Genomic DNA, 23,100 nt, shown 5'->3' on the forward strand with positions numbered 1-23,100 from the left:
CCTGCGTCAGCAGTTTTGTGGGGTGGAGGAAAGATGAGGGGGAGAGAGAGAGGGAGAGGAGAAACCAAGAGAGGAAGAGGGAGAGAGCAATATCAGTAAACAGGTGCCAGCTCCATGCTCGCTCTCACAGTGTACATGAGAAGCTGTTTTTACTACAGTAAATATAGTGCCCTTTGTCTTTTATTGTATGCAAAACTGTGAGAGGAGATTCAAGGAGAGGGAATCAGGAACTCACAATAGCCAGTCAAGCAATGATGGGGAATTTAGACATTTAATGCTCCCAGCATCATTCTTATATACAAAAGCATACTGCACCAACATCCTTGCTTGGGTACCAATTCTGTCTGCTGCAGCGCCTGAACAGTGGAGAGGGAGGAGGGAGCAGAGAGAGAGAGAGAGAGAGAGAGAGAGAGGGAGAGAGAGAGAGAGGTAAACAAGTAAGAGGCAGCTTTTCCCTCATGCATGTTTTAGTTTTTTTGTTTTTTCTTTTCCTTTCTCTGGTTTCGTGGACTGTGTGTATGTTTATGAGTGATGGTGTGATTGGCTGTGGGGACGACGGGTTCGCTGTGCAACCTGGTGATCCTACACAGATGGATACGCAGCAGGACCAGGAGATACTGAGAAATTAAATGCTGGAAAAGGAAACGAAATCAATGCAATGTGAGGAGGAAGAGCTGACTTTGATTTAAAGCGGCTCAAGCTATTTCTTAACTGACTGTCAGTTCATCCCTTTTTAATCTTTGTTGACGCGCGCATGTTAGTGTGTGTGTGTGTGTGTGTGTGTGTCAGGGTGGGTGGGTCGAAGCAGTTTCACAATACATTAAAGCAGTGAACAGAAGAGAGATGTAGGGAAGGAAAACAACTGAAAAAGAAGGAAAACCTGTTTGTTTGCTGTTATCCTTTTCTTCTCCACAGAAACGAATGGAGACCAGAAAGGAGGAGAGCAGAGGAATTGAACGGAAGAAGTGAGAGAGCAGGAGAGTGCAAGCATCAAAGCAGGAGGGAGAGAGAGAGAGGGAGGGAGAGCGAAAGAGAGCTGCGCTGCAGTAGCATCCCACAGCAGACGGATGAGGACTGCCGGTGTGTTTGTGTGTGTGTGACTGCACTGCTGAAGAGGAGGAGGAGGCAGAGGGTGAGCACGCTCGCACACTTTGCAGGGCCATAGAGGAGCACACAGCGGCAGCGCTAGTGTTGGCCCACGCCAGGTAAAGTGCCAGTGCCGTCGACCCGCAAACCACTGCTGTAAGATCTGGACACGCCAACGCCAACGCCACCGAGACCCCGACTACCAACGCCATGGCACAAGCGGCCAAACATCTTCGTAAGAACAAGGATTTAGAAGCTCTAGCAGAGCAGGAGCGCAAAGAGAAGGAGGAGGAGAGGGCCAAAAAGAGGAGTCGGTCACGGGATAAAAAGCGCAAGGTACTGGGATATTCACAGGTGGGGTAGTCAGGGGTGGGGTGGGGCGATGGGGTTGGCGTGAGGAAGGGAGGTGTAGCCTGGAGAAGGGGGCAGGAAGGTTGAGACGCCCCCCTCACTTCTTCTTGTTCTTCTGTCATGCTATGGTCAGGGGTGCTGGGGCACACATGGAAACCTGGTGATGAGCGTGTTTCTACTGTGTGTACACAGTCTCCCTGCACACATGTATGTCCTGTGCATACAGACACGGGGAAACGGTATAACACACTGCATGCTTTCCTACTCCTCTGGACTGCTTTATACCTGCTTTATTGACTGTCCTGTCTGAGCCGTCTGATAAGGCAGAGTAGTACTCTATCTCTCACTGTGTGACAGTCCCTCTTCACATTTCTGTCTTGTGCTCCGTCTCTTCTTTTTTTCTTTGTTTTTTTTTTACACTGCAGTAAGGTATTAGTGAGCAAAAATCTGACTAAAGTGCTGATCTTCCATGAGGACCATAACCTGCCTGTTTTTCCAAAAGCATGTTCTTGTTTTCTGTCCATTATTTTCTCTGTGTGGCACTGTAATTACTGCAGAGCAGTACTTGCAGGCTTCTGACTGAGAAGTACCAGGCAGAGCTGGCAAGGTTCGTTGTAAACAATAAATCTTTGCTCCGCCAGTCACCGACTGCAGAGAAATATCATCCAGTCTACTTTATGCCTCTGGTTGCTTGTCGCCTTTTGCTCAAACTCATTAATGCAAATGAGTCATCCGCAGATTGTGTATTGATGGCAAATTGGTCCTCGGTAACAGAGTCCAGCCGCCCTGTGAGCCAGCTCTGTGCCAGGCTGGCTGTAAACCAATCTGATGCTGATGCAGTAGAGACAGGAACACAGTACAGCTTCCACTCTCCCACAGAAGGAAGACAGGACTGTAAGGCTGATATACGGATCCGATTTTTCTTTCTTTTTTTTGTGTGTTCTATACAGGTAGGGTGACAAGGTTATTAGGTGTATTTGAGAAAAAGACACAGAGGAAAACAGAGAGAGCTTTAGGTGAATGGAAGGTGGTATGACTCAGATACACCTGGGTGGTTTTCTGTCAGCAGGGGCTCGCTATTTAACTGTTTTTGTTGGAGAGTCAGACTCGTTGCACAGACACACACGGCACCGCGTAGCCTGCAGTGACTGATGCAAAGGAATGACTCTGGAGTTAAAGTTTCATCACATTCTTCACCTGTTTAACTCATCAAGACCCGATACAACACAGGGCTACATGTGTATATTTACACAGCCTTCGTACTTAATAGCTACACACGGACATTACAACCAGAGGGTGAATGCCAGTGCACAGATGCCTTTGTGCATGTCTAGTATGTGTATGTGTGTGAGTGAGTGCAGCGTATGCATGTCTGGAAGGAGGTTTAAGAAGAGAGAGCCTGCAGCTCTAACCGTTGGACGAAACATGGACGAGATGTCTGACGGTGCTAATGCAGAATAACTTTGACTGAAAGAGTGTAGTTCCAGAGGATCCCATATCACTTACGTAACCATGCAGCTTAAGTCTTTCAAATAAGCTTCCTCACTCCTTTCCACCTCCCCTCTCAATCTTCCTTTTTTAAACACCGGCTTATAGCATTCCTGGTTTCTGGAACAGATGTTAACACTGGGGAAATTCTCTTCTCCCTTCATCTTCCTTTGTTTCCTTTCTGATGCGTGTAGCTACCTCTTCAGTTTCTGCACTCTGTAATACAGTGAGTGTTATTCCTTATCCCACTTTGTAGCTAACAAAGAAAACAGCCAACACCTGTTCTTTTTTTTGGTGGCTCAGGAGTGCTTCTATCCTTGCTTTGTACAGAAGGTCAACTCTTTGTGGCAGGACTGCATTTTTTATTTCTGAACATTTAACACTCATGAATGATCATCATATTTTTCCGGCTGCCTTTAAGCAAGAGTTTGGGGGCAATTTAATCAAACATTTGTTTGTATGAAAAATCACTCTTAGCTTCTTTGATTAAGGAGTGATTCAGTTTATGGTGTAAAGGATCATTTCTTGTTTTTTGGGTATTTTTACTTTAATAGACGGAGTACAAAGCTCTGAAAGGGAGGCAGTGTTCACTGCTCTTTGGGTACATTTTGAGTCTACTGAGTATAATTGCATCAGTTTTTAGCAACATTTATTTATTTGTCTTTAAAAACATAACTTGATTTGCTAACTGTTATATTTATCTTCCGTGTTGGTTCAATTTTTAGATGTTTTGGGTGGTTTGACGTACGTTGACCTTAATGATTGCTCCCACCGTGTCCCAGTGAGGACACAATGATCTGTCCTCATCATTAAAGGGTGAAAGTGCATTTTTAACTGGCTTCTCAGTGTAGTGGCATTATGCAGAACTGGTCAGTTGCTGAGCAGTTTATAATGTTGTCCTCAAATTACTTTTATTGATGAGTTTGCTCCTCTTGAAAAATGAGCATTGTCAGGATGTGAACAAAGCCCCATTGTCCCAGTCAGCACCTCTTTTCACCTCATTCAATGTGTGCGTTTGTATCTACATTTATACCTGCTTTAATGTGAAGTGGCTGAACTGGTGACAGTGGCCCTGAAGTATGAAATAGGGGTTTGTTGCATTGCTTGGACACCAGACGGTGCATTTAGCGTGGGCTGTTTACTTTTCTAGAGTTTAAGGACTGCTCCAAGTTCACTGGAAAAAAACACTGGAAATTTAGTGTATATCTAAATGGGTATTAAAGATAAAACGTCCTTTTATTTATTCATTTATAGTTATTAGCCTTATTTTCCCTTGCATGGAAAATATATTTTCAGCTTAATTGTAGTAGCAGATGAGTAAAAGCTTTTTCCTGTAAATGCAATTTTTGTTTTTATCTTTTCATTTTAGTATCTCTGCTTTAACAGCATCCTGATCAAAAACAGTCTTAAGTGCTCAAAGATTGAATCAGTTTTGATATTACACTTTTGATAATAATTATCATAAAGTATTCTTGCATTTATGAGAAGATTAAAAATGTAACATCTACTGTAATTGTAGTTTCCTAACAAAAAGATCAACTAAGCGAATTGAAGTTGGACTCTTTCTGATAATTTGTTGATTTACTTAGTAATTTTCGACGTTATGGGATCACTTATTAATTCTCAAATGGTTAATGTACCCACTGGATCCATTCAGGATGATTTTTAGAGCTGTAACCCTGTGCATTGAAATCCATTTTCCTTGTTCCTCGTTGCTTTTAAGCACTGTTAGTTATTATGTGTTATTATGAGTCACTTCACTTATTTAGTTTATTGTCATAGAAGTCAAATCAAAACTTCAAAATTTACCTTTGCATACCAGGAACGGAAAGAAAAATTACAACAGAAGTCAGCTTCTTAATGTCTGAATCAACATTTACTGCGAGTAACTGTTTATCACATCACTGATTGTAAATCTCTATAAATCAGAGAAATATCTAAGCTATCATTGCTTAACTGGACATTTATAGATCAAGTAAGGTGCCAAGAGTATGCGCTGGCTATCAGATGTCTTTGTTTAAACCAACAGTTCAAAACCCCAAGTTGTATTTATTTCTGACATAAAACAAGAACAAACACTCGCCCCACCAGCAACATCACCGGTGTTCACATATGGCTTTTATAGCTCTCATAGTCCAGAGGAGCTGAGGATTGACCCATCATCCGTTTACCTTGTAGTGCTGCTGCTCAGACATGGGTAAAAAGGTGTGGTCAAAATGTATGGCTTTTTTGTCATGTATATAGTCTAACACTGTCTTGGTTGCAGATTTCTATTGTAGCAGCTCATCGGCAGTCCTAGGGCTAAAATTCTGCAGCGTAGAGTTCTTCAAAATGCAGCACTTGTGCAGCTGATATGGCTGCCTGGGAGTACTGCAGTGTTGAAAGTGCTACCTCGGTGCCCCATGTTCATGCTACAATTTTTGTGTAAAACAGAAAAGGCAGCAGTAGATCAGCATTCCAGCCCTGTCTCTGTCTGCCCTCCAAAATCTCTTACCCTCCCCACCTCAAGAGAAAGCAGAGCCCTTGATGAGGTTTATGTGTGGCAGACGTGCAGAGGCAGAGGTGCTGCAGAAGCAACTAAACCCATCAGTACCAGGTCTAGCACCTGTTTGCTGATCATCCCTGTGTGCCTTTACCACAGCTGCTGTGATCAAAGTGAAGTTATTGTGATAAACCGAAATGTACTTATTCTGAAGCAGACGACTTATTGCTTTCATGTCAGATGTTTGAAGCTAGAAAATCAAAGTTTGCAGCCAGAGTAAAAGAACCTGATTGTGTGACTGTCATAGCCTGGTACACCTATTGGGGAACGTATCCCAAATGGTCCACTTTAAAATCTTAAACTTTGTATCTTTTTTCCTACCTGACAGTCACAAACAAAAACTGTTATTTATTGACTAATTTCTGCAAGGCACTTTGTAAACTTTTGTTGTGTTTTCCTGTAGATGTAATTCTGTCACTTTTCTTCCACCTGCAATTAGTATGGCCATCCTCCTCTGACCTCTCTAATCAACAAGCCATTTTAGCCCAGTGTTTGAGAAGGCTAAGGAGATGAGCAGTTTAAAAAATACTCCAATATTTTAAATCCAGAAAATAATTTAAAATCCTACTCCTCAGATATAAGATCTTGAATAATCAGGCCCATTCTTATCTTAAAGACCACCTAGTACTACCCCAATAGAGCTCTTCTCTGCTGGTTTTATTCCAAAACAGAATGGGAGGGAGAGCCTTCAGCCTTCAAGCCCCTCTTCTGTGAAACCAGTTCCCAGTTTGGAGTCTAAATACTTCAAGATTAGGTTTAAAACCTTCCTTTTTGGCAAAGCTGAAAGTTACGGCTGGATCAGGTGACCCTTAATCCTTCCTTAGTTGCAATAATAACACTGCAATACGTGTAAAAGGCTGGAAGATTCCCATGATGCACTGAGTGTGTCTTCTTCACTCACCTTTTTCACTCACCATGTGTTTACATACCTATAATCTGCATTTAATCATTAGTTTTTATTAATCTCTGGCTCTCTTCAATAGCGAGTCTTATGTCCTTTCTTCCTCGTGTCATACCCAACCGGTCGCGACAGGGAACTGCTTTATGGTATCATTGTATTAGACCATGAAACTCAAATTTCAGGCATGTCTGTATGTGTGTTAATCCAGTATAATGTGTGTGTGTGTGTGTGTGTGTGCGTGCGTGTGTGTGTGCGTGCGTGCGTGCGTGGCCCGGGTGACCCTGTGGAACCCCTCAGACAGATGACTCAGCAGGCCGAGTCTGAGGCACTCAGTCATGTTGATGGAGCCTTGGAATGAGCCTGACTGAGTCCAGCTCTCAGCTATACAGCAAGTACTGCTGGGGCAGGGTGGCCAGGAGCCGCAACCTACTTTCCTTTAATTAAAGCAGGAATGGGGCACGTGATGCCAATTCACCAAGTAATGCCTTCTGCTTCCCCCTTTCTCCCCCTTTAACGTGATGAAATTTATTTATGACCTAGCAGAGACTAAGTGACTCTTAAAGCAAATACCCAAGCACACTCTTTCAGGTTCATTAGAGAGGAAAGCTCCCCTACACAAAAAAGATGGCATCCATTCTTTGTTAAAATAGAAAAAAATAATTGAGTGAACACGAGTAAAATAGCATCAAGCATCCAGCAGGCACTCATCCCTGCAGGAGTTCGGCTTCCCTCAAACTCCAAAGCCCGTGGATATTTTTAAATTGTTGATGAGGGATCAAGATTTCTCACAGTGTTGCCAGCTTCAACCTCACTGCCGTGATTCATTCTTTCATTTGGGTAAAAAAAAAAAAGGATGACACAATCATCTGCACCTGCTGTAAGAAACAAAAGCTTGATGCATGTTTTTGATAATCACCATAAGCCTGGGAGGCAGAGACCATTTATTGGTGTGTTGCCTGGCTGATGATTGTAAATGAAGCTGAGCTGACACGTAGGATTGCAGTGCTTTCAGAAAAGCATTTGTCTCCAACAGAGGTGTGTGTAAACCTCCAAAATTACGAGCAGCAGCATCTCTGTGTGCTTATGCTCCCTCTGCACATGAAGTGATGTGTCATATTGAGAGGGGCTTCCTTAGATTTTCCTCTCAGCCCCCCCCCCCTCCATCTTCTCTCTATCACTCTCCTTGGCCGATTGCGCTAATCTCTTCTCTCAATTGTTATTCTGATAGTGCAGCCGTTACGTAACTGCCTGAAACAGGAATTGAGAGATCGGGGTTATTGAAATGGATCCTCATCATTCCCAAATAAGAGAGAGAGTGAGAAAGAGAGAGAGAGAAAGAATGAGGTGATACCCTCGGAGAGGAATGTGATAGTCATTGCTGGACAGCTTGTTGTGGAAAAGGGAAAGCTTTCAGTGCCCGCTACCCAACCCAGGCTCTTTCCCTTTAAGCTCCTTCTTGCTGATGAGGGAGAGGAGAGAGGAAAGGACAGGGGGTGGGATAGGGAGCTTAGTGCGGTTTCATGTCCAGGTACTCGGATTCCTGCCTTTATATCCTCAGACTCTGCAGCATCTCATACAGTGAGATGTATGAGAGCCTCTGCAATGTGCAGCCTATCATTTACAATATTGATTTGTTTTACTTTGTCGAGTAGAAAAAGATTTTATTCGTCCTGCATGTTTGAGTTTTACAAAACTAGCCATGTGTAATTTAATTTAATGCAGTTTAATGCAACTTCATCTGTTTTGTAAATGAAGTTTGCAGTTCATGTTCACATGAGGACAGTAATTACTGACTTTTTCTCTAGTGGCAATCTGATGTTTATAGTTTTTATTTAAGAATATATATACTGATGGAATTTATTTTGGTGTAAACTTCAGTTAAGTATGCAACTTACTCTTGTTAGCAGTGCTAGCATGCTTTAATACCAAACTAACATGGCCAATGTTGTAAACATCATACAGCGTTAGCATCAGCATCTTAGATTGTCATTGTAAGCATGCAGTTTTTAGACTTTAGCTAAAAGATGTGTGTTTGTCTGTTTATGGTAAACATGTCAAATTGCTTTGCGTGTGTGGGAAGCACCATATGTGTCTGACTGTTTGTGAATGTTTGGTGTGAAGATGAGTGATAAAACTGAAGGAATATAGCCAAGGGTTAGAGCCGGAGAAAAGGATAGTGAAAGCAAAAAAGGAGTGAAATATCAGAGGACTGTGGGTGACCCCAGGGTGACTCTGCACCTTTTTCCTCTGGATTGGATGGCTGGTGTCTTATTTACCCAATTGATATGATGATTCTTGTTTTTTTCTGTCGACCGGAGGGAAGAGAAATAATTCAATTCAAAACACAGAGGTACACTAGGTCATTACAGCGGCATAGCTTCCCAGCTATAATTCTCTGTTCCCGTTCTCTGAGTGCGGACAATAGAGAATGTCTGGTTCATTTAATAAGATGAGCAGGAGAAGATTGAGTTCTGAATTTTGGGTTCTGAATTTTCTGACTGGATTAAACCTGCAGGTGGTATAAAATGTAGTATGGTAAAAAAGCCCAACAAGGGCTCAAGGTTTTCTTTTAGTAAGTGTTCTTTTGGAGTTAGATATGAAGATGGTACAAGACCAGGCCTTGGCTGGTGTCTCAGAGTATCGCCGTATGCTCCCTTATGACAAATCTTACTGAGTGGAGTGCAGATTTCTTGAGTCATCTGATCCTCGTGTGTCATTGCGGCGTTGTAGCATCATGGACCTGTTATTAAAAGCTTAGCCATTCGTAACCCTCTTCATCTGAATCCCCTGGAGGGAAAGTGGTGTCACTTTGATTTGTTGCTCTTTAATTCTCACCCCACCCAGCATGCACAGTTTTGCTCTCCTCTCCAGGAGAATGGACACTGATCAATCTGAGAGCAAAACGTGACACACGGCACAGCCATAATAACCTTCATTCAGACTTACTTAGGCATGCAGCATCTGTACTTTTTTCTTTGCTGAGTCTGTAACAGTTCTTTTATAATTCTTATGTTTATATGGATGATCTCATATGTAGAGTGAGAGACAAATGCAGACACTCAGGAGGGATGATGGGATGAACAGAAAGCAAGTTGTTTATTTGGCTGATGTAATAGTCAAAAAAACAAAGGTAAATTCTCAGAAATGCTGGAGTAATGCAGGAAAACACAGAGGAGGGGGAAACGGACTCTGTGACGAGACTGAGAGGAAAGACGGGACTATTTATACACAAGGGGTAATCAGGGAAGTGGAACTATCCAGGGGAATGAGACACAGATGAGGGTAATCACACAGGTGACTGCAATCCATTACAAGGAGACAAGATGGGAAATAAAGGGGAATGCAAGAAACAAATAACTTCAAACTAAAAGAGGAAGTAAATAAGGAAACACAGACTCGTGAGTAACGTAAATTAAGCAGAAAGACACAGGAGGAAGACACAGAGGGAAACACACAAAGCACTAAAAATCTCCACACATGGAAACAGTAACTAGGACTCAAGTATAACCTATCAGTAAATAAAACTACAGGCAAACAAAACCTAAAGAAACCAGAGAGTACCGAAAGAAAAGAAACTTCTTCAAATACTCAAAAACTCAGTGTTAAAGCACAGACGATCCATTTGGCCATGGTGTTATTTCTATTCACTAATCAGTCTCACACTTGTGTACAAGGTACAAATGTGTTGATGCTAAAACGCTAGCGCCACAGTTTTACACTGAAAGGGAAGTGTTTTTGTTTGATCAGACACGAGCATTTGGATCGCAAAGCAAACTCCATTTTGGATTTAGCACCACGTTTCTTGTATCCAAAAATGGTATTAAAAGCTCTTATTATTATAGCCCACATTTTCCTGATATTCATAAACTGACTGGTAAAAGTTTGAGAATAAGAATATTTTTGACCTTCGAAACAGCAAATATTTTTACTTCCATTCGAGTACAGTGATTACTCTGGGTAATTTACAAGCCTGTAAAATATTGATCGGAGCTACCAAAGAAACAATTTTTTTTTTAATAAATTCTAACATAAGGTCAATTTAACACCCTGGAGTTTTTTTGGTTTATAACACAATCATCCTTGGATGATAAAAAATTGAAAACATCTGTTTACATTTAAGCATTGTAAACAGATGTTTACACTTCCACTTAAGCATTTCAATCTACTAGGGAAGATTATTTCATGTGATTAAAAACTCTAAAAGAACTAAGTTAACGTTTGTGATGAAATATTTATGCATTTTTCTCTAAGGGAATATTTCTTTGGTAAGCACTAGCTCTAATCATCGCCACTCACAGTAGAGTTACGGTGTCAGTACAACACATGTTAATGGTGTGAAATGGTGCAGAAACCTCCAACATTTACATATCAAAATGCTGGCAAACACAAACAAATGTATCCAATTAGAGATATATATCCACACTGCATTCAGTCATTTTAAACCCCCCCCCTAAACTTATTTTAAAACAGAAAAAACTAAAATACCTTCTTGATGTTTTTAGATATATTCATTGAAAATAATCCTCATATAATCATAATCCTATTTTTATTAATGGTCTTTATGATACTTCTGTAACTTACAGACACCTGTAACTAAATGATTTTAATGCACATAGTTAAGAAAGAAAGAAATCTCTCACAGTCACAGTTGATTGTTGATTGAAGACAGGATTGTATTGAAAGGTAGTCCTCTGTTATTTGCAAATAAGAGATAAATAGGAACCATCAGTCTTTCTATTGCTGCCCAGCCAAACTGATAAATCAGGCAAGACAGGAAACCAAAACCAAGGTATGACTGCGCATACCCTTTGTGGAGATGGGAGACCCTTATAGAATCATCAGGGCACGTAGAGTGGATAAAAGGACGCTATCGCTAACAAAATGGCACATGACACGCTGCTGGGAGCCTGCAGACATCTGTGTGTTGAGGAAACCTGGCACCAAACATCACTTCATCAATACGATCCCTGCCTCCAAGCACAGCAGTGGCAGCATCGCGTTGTGGGGATGCTTTTCTGCAACGGGGTCAGGAGACTAGTGAGGACAGAAGGAAAAATATACATAATTCCTTATTGACGATCTTTTTGTGAAGAGGTAGGTATGTCAGACAGCTGTGAAGGTTTATATTCAACAAGACAATGACCACAAGTAAAACACATATGGAGTGGTTTACGCCCGGCATCATTTCCTGAGAGACTGAAAAATGTCTGTACACCGACACCTGTGCTCAACCCCTTCAAGCATGAGCAGTTCAAGGTGAATGACGCAAACTTGAAACAGAAGAGTGCAAGCTTGTGTGATCATTCCCAAGAAAAACAGTCATAGCTGCCAAGTCTACTTTAGCAATGACTTTAGTGAAGAGTCTGATTAGTAGTAAAAATGTGATATTATTTTATTATTTTCCTATAAATGTGCAAAATATTCTTAAAATAACTTTTGCTTGTCATTGTCTAGTTTTCAAATGCACTATTTTCATGTAAACACACGTCACAGTCATATTCAAGGTTCAAGGTTCTTTATTTGTCACATGCATAGTTATACAAGTATAACACACAGTGAAATGTAGCCTGACACGCTCCTCGACATGTGCAAAAATGGGGGGGGGTAGAGGAAGAACTGTATGTATGTATGTATATATGTATATATATAGATAGTATATACATTGGGTGAATGTGCAGTAGTAGCAGCAAGCAGGTGAATTCTGTACATTAATATGAATAGACATCTGACTATTTTACAGGATAGACAATATAAACATATTTAAAATTAAAGGAATTTGAAATGTACATTGTTCCTTGGTTTAGTGTCTGGAAGAGTCCTGTCTCAGTCAATTATAGATGATGTGAGAGGGCGGGTGTGTGTGTTTAGGGCCCGGATGGCTTGGGGATAGAAGCTCCTCTTGAGTCTCTCTGTCCTTGCCCGGAAGATGCGGAACCTTCTACCAGATTACAGAAGTTGGAACAGTTTGTTGCCAGGATGGGACGGGTCCTTCAGTATCTGCGCTGCTCTAGTCCGGCATCTCCTGGTGTAGGTGTCCTGAAGCGGGGGGAGAGCAATCCTGCAGCAGCGTTCTGCTGTACGGATCACTCTCTGGAGAGCTTTTTGGTCCTTCACACAGCTGTTCCCAAACCACGATGTCATGTTCTGTGTGAGGATGCTCTCCACAGCGCCTGTATAGAAAATCCTGAGGATCTTTGGAGAGACCCTGAACTTCCTCAGTTGTCGTAGGTGATACAGGCGCTGCCTAGCCTTTTTGGTCTGGACCTGAATGTGGGCAGCCCATGTCAGGTCTGAGGAGATGTGGACACCAAGATACTTGAAGGACTACATACAGTCATCCATAGTACTGTGGCAGGTTTGGGCAGCTATGGTAGTGATCCTATTAAATGTTGACTTGAATTCATATTTGGCCATATTTCTGTGATTTCATTATTTACTTAGAATTGATTTAAAAAAAAATAAAAAATTTTTATGTCTATGTGTTTAATTGTTTTCTTGCTCGTGCGTCTCTTTATGAGGCCATGTGTTCACTGAACAGAGGCACGTGGGTTGTCTTGTGGCGCAGGATTTACAGGCTAGCTGGGAGGATAGCGGTGTCACCCGGCCTCTAATTGGCTGACCCCAGAGATTTTTCTTGAGTAAATGCAGAGCAAGGTGTCCACCCCCTTTCTCTTCTTCGTCCCTGCTAGAGTAAATTCCTCCATCCATCCCATTACCGTTTCCCCCCTTTTAGTGCAGACCACTACCCCTACCCTCTTCCCCGCTCTCTGCCACAGTTGCTTGCAGCATTTTGCAACACTGCAAGATCATGGATTCGATTCCTAACAGCTCCCTCTTCTCTCTCAGTTTCTGAGATTGCGCTAAACTCTATAGATCCACATTAAGAGAAAGAGAGAGAGAGTGAAGCGAGGGAGATTAAGTGAGCAACAGTGAGAAGAAGGAGGGAGGGATGGAGTCACTTTTACTGTAACGACAGCCTGGTGTTTTCTGTCAGCAGGAAAACGGAAGTGTGGTGTGTGTAGACGGGGAATAATCGACTCCCACAACACACATTTGTAAAACTTTAGATCTTATATGTTATATTGTTTAAGCTGCCTTTAACCCATCCTCAAAAGTACACTGTGTTAATTACGGCTTGGGCTGAGGAGGAGGGCGGTGAGTCCTTGGACACTGTACTGGTATCAGCTCAGGGTGAAGGAGAATCTGCATGTGTGCAGCATCCTTACAAGGTCAGCAGCACCTCGTACTTGATCACATGTAAGCACACATGTTTGTAGACTCGAGACACACACACACACACACACACACACACACACACACACACACACACACACACACACACACACACACACACACACACACACACACAATCTACTGTCAGCCAGCCCTTAGTCAGCACAGTGCCGGCTGCTCTGTAATGGAGTTGGACGTCGCCACCTAGTGTTAATGTAGAGACTTTCTAATCATGATAGAAAAGATGATATCTCATTCACTTTGTGTTCCTCAGATAATTTCTGGATTCCCACTTCTACAGCTCACTTCTTCTTAATAAATCATGATTTTAAAAATGCCCGTATCCATAAGAGTCTTTTTCAAGAATCCTTTTCAAGCTATTTGTGAATAAAGTCCTTAAAAGGAAAGTAAAGCTAAACTTCTGCTCTCAGTGATAGTTTGATCTGCCTTCTCTTGATCGCTCTGCTACTCTGGGTGTGTGTGTGTGTGTGTGTGTGTGTGTGTGTGTGCATGATCCTGACCCTGCTGAACGGCAACAGCTGGCCCAGTGACGGATCTAATTATGTCTGTCAGAAACACAGAAACGCAGTCCTCTAAATGTTGCCTGCACAGTAACATTACATGCTCTCAGCCACACATCCATATTAGAGTGCCATTACAACTGCATGCAGCACTGAAAATCTGGTTTGTTCACCGGCATGCAAAGAGCCTGACAGATCCATAAAGAACTCTTGCTAATTTTTATTGATGGCTGGAGTTAGATACAGACGACGCTACATTCATCGTGTCCCCATCTCCTTTTCCGCTCCTTTTTTAGTCTACTCATAGACTGCCTCACTTCTGCAGCCACTATTCTTTTCATCCTTTCCTCCCTTACAGAGTCTTAACTAAGGCAGAATATAGTGTAGCCTTAAGCAGTGCAGGACAGTTAGTGTGGTGGTAATGGAGAAAATGTTTGTCAGAGTATAGAGCACTTTGAATTTGGCCTCAGCACTTCCTTAGGCACAGACCTTTAATTGCTACATATTGGTAAAAGGCTTGAGAAAGTATGAGAGTGAGCATGTTGTATATTCTTTCCAAGTGTAGAGCGTGTGGCAGATAGTCATGGAATAAAAAGCTCATGGAGCTCATGTCTGTATCTCCTGAACACATATGACTGACATCTTTGGTAAATGTTTGTAATGGTTAAGATGGGTATACAAAGTCTGGTGTTACTGCTGTAAGCGCTTTAACTCGTGAGCTTTAGATAAACAATATAAAAACTGTGTGTGTAGAGCTGCCTTTCCATGGGAGCAGTTCTCCTCAGAGATCAAATGATTCACTCATAAGCTGATGGACAAAATGAATCTAAGACAATTTCATGACTTAATCGAATGAGCCAGCTGTACAGTTCAGTCTTCTACTATAAACCTAATATATAAAGTTTATTCAGAATATTTAAAAGAACAAAATGTAATTCATATTTGTTAGGGGAAAAGGTGATATTGTATATGTAATCAAATTTTATACTTGAAAGGGAAGAGCTATAAACTTGTATAGGTCTACGTCTTCCTCTCTATTAGTAAATGACAACAGTCATTTACGGAGTCGTTCCTTTCAAACAACCTGTCCCACATGTGCATTCATACCTGCGTACATGCGTATAATTTATATATGCAAACATGCATTCACTTACACAGATACATATTTACTTAGAGTTGCTCAAACATGCACTCACTTACATAATGCAAAACCCCATCTTCAACAGACAGATACATACAGAGACAGTACTGTGCAAAAGTCTTGAGCCAATACCGTTCCAAGAAGCCAGACTTTCTTGTGATCTGTCGAAGCCGTACTGAACAATAATTCTCCAGGCTTTCCGAACGTCCCTCAAAGGGCATTCAGGGGAATGGTTTTTTTTGTTCATTTGTTAAACCAATTAAGACTCTCCTATGAATCATTCAAGCATTAAAAAACCCCCACCTAACTCAAGGGGATAAACTGGTGTTGTGTCTGCACATAGCAGACAGCTTGGCTAAGAACCAAAGGTTACTTAGTGCCAGTGTTACTACCAGCTTGTCACAAAACACATCAATTGTTCTCTTTAATCAAAGGTTTGAATCTACAATAAATGCCAAAATAAGTTCTACATCAGAGTATTTGTGATTCCCAAATAGAGTTATTAGTGGTAAATTTGGCATGGTGTAAAAAAAAAAATAGGATGATCGCTGATATTACTGAGGCTAAGCCAGCTGGTTGAATAAACCAGATATCTGACGTCACTTTAGTTTGGTTTTTGTGTAGGTAGTGTTTAGTACTTTAAATGAGACTCAGCATTTATTATTTTTATTTATTGACTGTGAAATTTTTTAAACTTTCAGTTTAAAATGCAAAATGCATCCATGTCCCTCTCATGTTATCCTTCATCTCTTGTGTTTGTCCTCGCTCAGGAAGCTGAAGGTTATCATAAAAAACTTCCCTCACAGACTTGCTGTTCTCCCATCATTCACCAGTTTTCCTGCCCCACATCCCGCACCGTCACTTCATCCCAGTCGGTTCTGCATTTTGCTGAGTCGATGAAACTGAATCTATTGCAACACTTACTCCCTTGTTTTCACTGCTCCATTTCCCCCATCACCCTTTTTTCGATCTTTCATTTTTCTCAGTATTCTTCAAACCTTTTCTATCTCGATAACTTATTTATATTTAACAGGATTCCTGTTTTATCTCATGCGTCACATCGAGCTGAATATTAATGTGCCAGACTGCACGATATAGTAAACCTCACAGCATGCAGCTGGGCTAAACCAGTTAAATTCTCAACTTGAGCTTTAAGTGTTTACTTTCACTTATTTGAACCAAATGTCCAAATATGAACTAGATTCAGCATTTCCTCTGTGTGCTTATTTTCGGGATTCGCATGCTAGTTTTTTTACACGCTTGTAACATCCTTGAACTTCAGCCCTGCTGTTGTGTAATGTGCTCAGAATACCTCACTACTTAGCAGAGGTGTATGCGTGAGTGTGAAAATCTCCTCGGTGTGCAGCAAGCAGTTCTGCTGAGTGAAAATCCTTTCTGTGTGGCTTAAACTGTTTTAATCCCAAATAACTCTGTAATGTTAGGCAGGGTTTGGGTTTTTTTGTTTGTTTGTTTGTTGTGAGCTGACAGCACCGGTGTCATATTTATCTGTTTTAAGTTTTGTTTTTCTAAACTTTAGTAAACCTGATGAAAATATATATTGTCCACAGCAAAGTTATTTATTGTAAAACTGAAGCGTATTGAACCACTGGAAGATTAAAACTGTCAACCAAATTCAGCTTCTTTACCTGCATACACCAGAACTGATGTGGGTGCAACAATAACCGACTGTATGGCTGCAAGTAAGGATGAATATATGCGCTGCCACCAAAGATACGGCTCAGCACAGCAATTTAGACATCTGTAGTAAGATTAATGAGAAATATTCTTAGTTGCATTTTCAGATGGTGCTGCATGGATGAGTCTGAGAACAATAGAAGTTGGAGGGAGATGTGTGCTGAAATGAATGTGGTGTCACAACTGAGATGCGGCGCTATAAGTCTGGCGAGCCATCCAGATGTTTGTCCTTGATTGCCTGAAGAAACTGCATCTAATGCGCGTGTGTGATTTGGATTATCAGGATTGACGTATTTCATTCCTTGAGGATGGATTAATAGCGGGCATGAGCTGGTCTTAGCTCCCTCTGCTGGTCAGAGCGAGGTCAGAGCTCGTTTACATTCAGCTTCACTATGACTTGGTCGGGATCTAAAGCAGTCTGACAGCACAGCGTGATGCAGTCACTCGCTCTCAGCCGGGTCAGAGATCATCTTCGAAATGCGGCGAGAGGACAGGAAGTGTGAAGGACTCGCACTTCCTTCCTTGCGATTGCGTTGTGTTGTGTTGCGTAGGATGCCTGGAGGACTCCATCTTTATCCGACACACACGGTGTCACACATTGCCCCAGATACCAGCAGAGCGTGCAGTACACACACAAGCTGTGTTCACACCCGCCTCTCCCTCTGATCCAGTGCAGCAATTCAACGCTGTTCTGCAATACTGTTACGCAGAGTCATCAATTATTCATTAAAGATTTCTGCACTCGTTCAGTCATGGGCTTGATAGACAGGAAGATGGAAGGGTAAAGAAGTTAAAAATTCATATAATTTCCCCAAAACCTCAGCAAAATGGAATATTTAGTGAGTTATTCTGTAAAACTTTTTAAATGGAATGATGACTGATTCTAATACGTATAAATGACTTTAAACCAGTGGATATTTTGACAGTATATGATCTAAATGATGTGACTTATTTGTCATATGGTGCAAAAGTTGCCTCACTGTTAGTAAATCATCGCTATTTCTATGCAACTCAACCCGTGGCTTCATCTTTTCTGCATATACAACTTGGGTGCATCCTATAAATAACCACAGTATATTATTTAGGACAGAGTGGTGATGGCTTTTTGTAAGTAAAGGTTCTCCTCTGGGTTGTTTCTTGTTTTAAATACAGAATTAAAAAATGTCTTTGAGCAGCTAGTTAAGGACAGCAGGGGTTTGAAGGTTCATTTGCTCTTAGGAGATGGTCAGGAAAGGACAACCTAACAGAAATAGAAGGACGGTATTTAAGGGAACATCCATGGATTGGTACCCTGTGTGCCCTTCTAGATGTTCTGCAGACCTCATGAATATGGACATGTGTGACTGATTGATAGTGAGGGATGTGCCAGGCAGTGAAAGAGACTATCAGAGCAAGGAGCAGATTTAGACATTTTATAGAGGGATACTGCCAGGGAGGTGAGCGGAGGATACAGGTGTATGGAGCCGGAGCAGGAAGACACAAATAAACACTGACGGCCTGAGAGTTTTCTGAAAATCTACCTGCTTGGATGAGCATTTGTAATTGCTGTCCAAGAAGCCGTATTTCACTGCAGAGCTTAAAACAGTGAGTCTAATGGTGTGTGCGCTTACTGTCAAAGTGGAGACAGATTAGTGGAGGCAGGTCTGGCACTGTGTGGTCCACAGCACTGCGGGGTCATGAATGATTTAATGGGAGGAGAGGTAAGTTTCGTCCTTTGCCTCTGCAGATGCATACAGGCATTTATGATCCGGAGAGATGCTGACGGATATATAGACCTCCTTATTTAATCTGTTGATATTGGCATGCGCCTGCTGCGGCATTTAAATGATGTTCAGTTGCTACTAAGAAGCTTTACATCATCACCATCAATTGTCTGACGCTTGCTGACCCATGCTTTCATGTCGATCACTCCAAATTCTCGTGCTGCCATCTGTAAACCGAAACCGAAATCGTTGACCAATTTTGGTGAGCCTGTGTGAATTTTAGCTTCACTTTCACTTTGTTCTTAATGGACGGAAATTGCACCTGTTATTTTGGTGCTTGGTTTGAACTTCAGCAGGTGTTGTCGACCATGTATGCATGTAGCTGCCATGTGATTGTCTGATTGTGTATTTGTGCAAACAGCCATTTGAATAAAGTGTCCGCCGAGTGTTTAATATAATTCAGTAAAGGATGCTTGTTTTGATTGCCACAGATTTATCTGCACTGAAGCAAGTAAGAAGGAATAATACCAACTCATCACAGTTGGTATTAGTTTTTGGTGATGAATCAGTTTATTGTTGTTATAACTGGTTTAAGTTTCATAAATTTTTGTTCAATGATAATTTGATCATTCAAAGAAATATCAGTTATCTGAGCAAAAAACAAAAACACAGAGTGAATGTACCCATTTGCTCAAATCGTGCGTTATGAGGCGTCATTACATAGTTTGACCAGCAGAGCGCTGACAGTATGCTACTCCTATTTACACCTTATTCAAATAATCTGTATGTATACAGTATACAGATCAGTGTTATCAAAATCATATTAATTCATGGCCAACACAGAACTCAAAGTGATCTCAAGTCTCTACATTTTTAGCTCATTTGGCTGAAGGAGTGATGAAGACAGTTTATAAGAATCACCATTTCTTCCGGGGTATTGGTCAGATTTTAGTGAAACTTGCGCACAGGTCGAGGTCAGTGACAGGTCTGTGAAGTCTGATGGATCGTAAACCAGACGAGCTACTACAGAAGTCTAGTTCTGGTTTGATTTCTCTTAGTGTAAAGAAGTCCATCCTGGATATGTTCACAGTGATGTTTCAATTTATAAATTGGATCAAGAACACATATTTTTCAATTAGTTAATGTACGAGGTTTTTTTTTTCTATGTCTTAGTATTTTAAGTTTTGATTCTATTTAAGGTTGATTTGTTTTTATTTTACTTCACCGATTTGATTATTCTTATTTTTATTACTCTTGTTTTTATGACATTATATTTTGGTTTTTGCTTTCAGGTTATTATCATTATTGCCTCCTCAGTGTTTTTATTTGGGTTCTCTTGTTATTTCCTGTTTTACTTCATAATTAGTGGCTTCGTGTGTCTTACTTTGAGCTTCCCTCCCTGTGATTGTCTTGATCATGTTAACCTGCTGCTTCCAGCATTATCCTCTACTAATTCACACAAACGCCAAACTGTGACACTTCAACCTGAACGCTCTATTTATTTACATTTTCATCCTGTCTAAGGTTATCACTATTTAAAGGTATTGTGTTTAAGCCTGCTAAGAAGAGTGCAGTCAAAGTTGTTGCACAGTGTTGGGAGCTTTTGTTATTCTACCCAGTTTAAAAGCTCTGCAATAAAAGAACAGTTTGATATTTTAAATCTCGATATTTCCTGTGAATTTTAATCTGTTAGCACTGCTGTGTATTATCTTCACTGAGCAGGACACTCCTGTGATGTTGCTCTGTCGTACCATGTCTTAGATATTTCCAACAGAAGCTCGCGAGCTGTTTCAGAGCACGCTGTTTCCTTTCTCATTTTGAATTACAGAACTAATTGCTGATTTGCCAGTTCACTTACTTTGATCCAAAATATTTGTACCTGGTATCCCACCTCTCACTGATGATAATTTTTTTTCAGAGTATTTTCCCACACATTGTGTTTCCCAGTGAAAACATGCCGCCTCTGTAGGGCCAACAGTATATCACCTTTTCGCTTTTCGCTGTTTTTCTCCCTCTTGACCCCTCTTATCGTGTACAGCTTCACTTACAATGTGCACTCTCATCACATCCAAAAACCTACTGCTCTCTCCCCTCTCCTTTGTACTTTTCCCCCTGTTTCTTCGCAGCTCTCCAGTTTCTAAGATGCTCAAATCTTTTTTTACTCTCTGCTGCTTTTCTTTCTCTTTAGCCCTTGAACTGACCCCAGCCTTTCCATGTGCGCCTCTTTATACGTCTTCAGTGTGGACAACCCCCTTAAGCCACACTTACCCGAAAAATCCCAACTCAAGTGCTCTCTTCCTGTTTCAGTGGGTCCTGCTGAGGGTTAGGGACTTCTTTGTGGTCGGTATGTGTCTCCTTTAAAAGGGGAAAACATGCTTTGTGAGAACAGAAATGTATTTTTCTTCTCAGGCCACAGGTGTGCATCAGTGGAGAGAGCTTATTGTATGTGTGTTTTCTTGTTCAAATAGTGTGAGAGGGAAGTTAATTTAGATACTGAGTGACAGGGGTTTGTGAGTTCACTGTCGGTGTAACACAAAGGGATCTGTAGAAACGGTGATATTCATTTAGATGAACTATTTGATCCCCCAAAAAGGATCGTCACGGGTTTGTTGAAGTCATTTTTTACTTTGAGGTCCACATTGGCCCGTTTCATTTCTCAAGGCCACCATGCAAAGGATCTGCACGTAGATGATGTCCAAAAACTGAGAAGACGGTACTGCAGAGAAAAAAAAAGGCTCATAAGATGCAGAGTTTGCTGGAACTTCAGACTCTTCAGACTGCTAATCTGACAGCTTAAAATGGATGCGCCTCATTTTAGTGGAAGTATAAACTTCTTCAAAAGAGCTCTGTCAGCCAATTAGTTTATTGTCACGTCGTTTTTCACCATTAGGTTTATTAACCTACTTTTGGAGCCGATTCACACCTGCAGCCAACATCATGCATCATTTCTGGCTATTATAAAGTGACTCAGACTTGTTTTTTTCTTTTCTTTTCCTTTTTCCAGTTTCTTTTCTTCCAGGTGCAACTGCGGTATCATCATTGCTCTATTTTATAAGCATCAATCTTGTGTAACAAGTAAATTGTATTTTGAAATCATATTTGCATTTTGTAGGCAACCCACCAAATCAAGTGATATATTAGTCTTATAACTATTCGATTCTGCATAACTTTAAAGCAAAGACTATTTTTTATAACCCGCTGTTACTCCGATGAGGTATTTTTCATTTTCCGGTTATTTCTGTTTTGTTTGCGCTTGTCAGCCAGGAAGAACATTTTTCCCGCCGCATTTTGTGAAACATGTTGTGGAGCTGAACAATGTGTGATGAATAATCTTTTAAGTCTGGGTGTGGAATTGGATTTTTTTTGGATTTTTTTTTTTTTAGATAACACTTTTGCAGAGGACTTGTATCTTGTCAGAGTAGTGAACTGACAAAAGAAATCAATCAGTACAGAGCAAACATTTTGACATCAAATGACCATCGACTTGGTCTTTTTTCTATGTCTAGTCATGGTTGCAAAATGTTTTGTTTGGAGGGAATATTTTATCTTCTTTGTTTGTTTCAGGATTAATTACTTTTTGGATTATTCATTTATTTATTTATTTACTTATTTATTTACTTATTTGAGATTGCACAAAAGACCTAACTTTACGTCTGAGATTTTTTTTATGTTCGCTGGAAGAGACATTTGGATTTTTAACTTGCTTTTTGTTTTATTTTGTATTTGTTGTGTGGTCAAGTGTGTAAGACAGACAAACACTGGATCGGCCTGTAAGCACAGTTCTCTTTGATTCCCTCCCCACCATTATGTTGTTTTTTTTTTTAAATTTAAATACATTTTTTTTCTGAACATGGGCTACTGCCTTTCTTTCCGTCTGTCATGAGTTTGAGCAAATGAATCGCTACATTTGGGCGCCATCTGGGGAGGGTGCATTTGCTCACAGCTGGAAGAGCGCTATTATTTTTTCCGTTGGCTGCTTCTCTGAGCTTCACCCAACATTTTTAGCAAACGTACTCATGGGCAAATAAATACATCCATACATTCGCTTCCACTTATCCTTTTCAGGGTTGCAGGGGACGCTGGAGCCTATGACAGCTGTCATTGGGCGAGAGGCGGGGTACACTCTGGGCAGGTTGTCAGTCTGTCGCAGGGCCAACACACAGTGACCGACAACCATTCGTGCTCACATTCACTCCCGCATTCACACCTATACAATTTAGATTGATCAATTAGCCTATCCCCACTAACTGCATGTCTTTGGACATGTAATAGAAATGCATGTATTATAAATACATAATTAAATAAATTGCCCTTGTGAAAATGATCAGTGAAAGCCTATCATCAATAGTCAATATATTCGTCCAATCGCCCAACCTTAGATAGCATCCCTGAGTTTATGATGCTGATATTACAGCCAGAAAGTGGCAGTGTGTTAACGT

General features: G+C 41.0%; 1 protein-coding gene across 13 annotated transcripts in view; it reads left to right on the plus strand.

The window, feature by feature from the left end:
* The first annotated feature begins 461 nt into the window (after positions 1-461).
* Positions 462-23,100, plus strand: part of ank1a (ankyrin 1, erythrocytic a) — an 88,619-nt gene continuing 65,980 nt past the window's right edge. For 6 of the 13 annotated variants that reach the window (XM_040019559.1, XM_040019561.1, XM_040019569.1 and 3 more), the window contains exons 1-2: positions 463-660; positions 916-1,422. In XM_040019559.1, the coding sequence (XP_039875493.1) occupies positions 1,297-1,422 (126 nt within the window). In that variant the 5' untranslated portion in view covers positions 463-660; positions 916-1,296. Of the gene's footprint in view, positions 661-915; positions 1,423-23,100 lie in introns of all 13 variants that reach the window. The other 7 variants (XM_040019563.1, XM_040019562.1, XM_040019564.1 and 4 more) reach the window with 3 other exon arrangements.

The sequence above is a fragment of the Simochromis diagramma genome, unplaced genomic scaffold (genome assembly GCF_900408965.1).
Source record: "Simochromis diagramma unplaced genomic scaffold, fSimDia1.1 OVJJ01000822.1, whole genome shotgun sequence".
NCBI classification, from domain to species: domain Eukaryota; kingdom Metazoa; phylum Chordata; class Actinopteri; order Cichliformes; family Cichlidae; genus Simochromis; species Simochromis diagramma.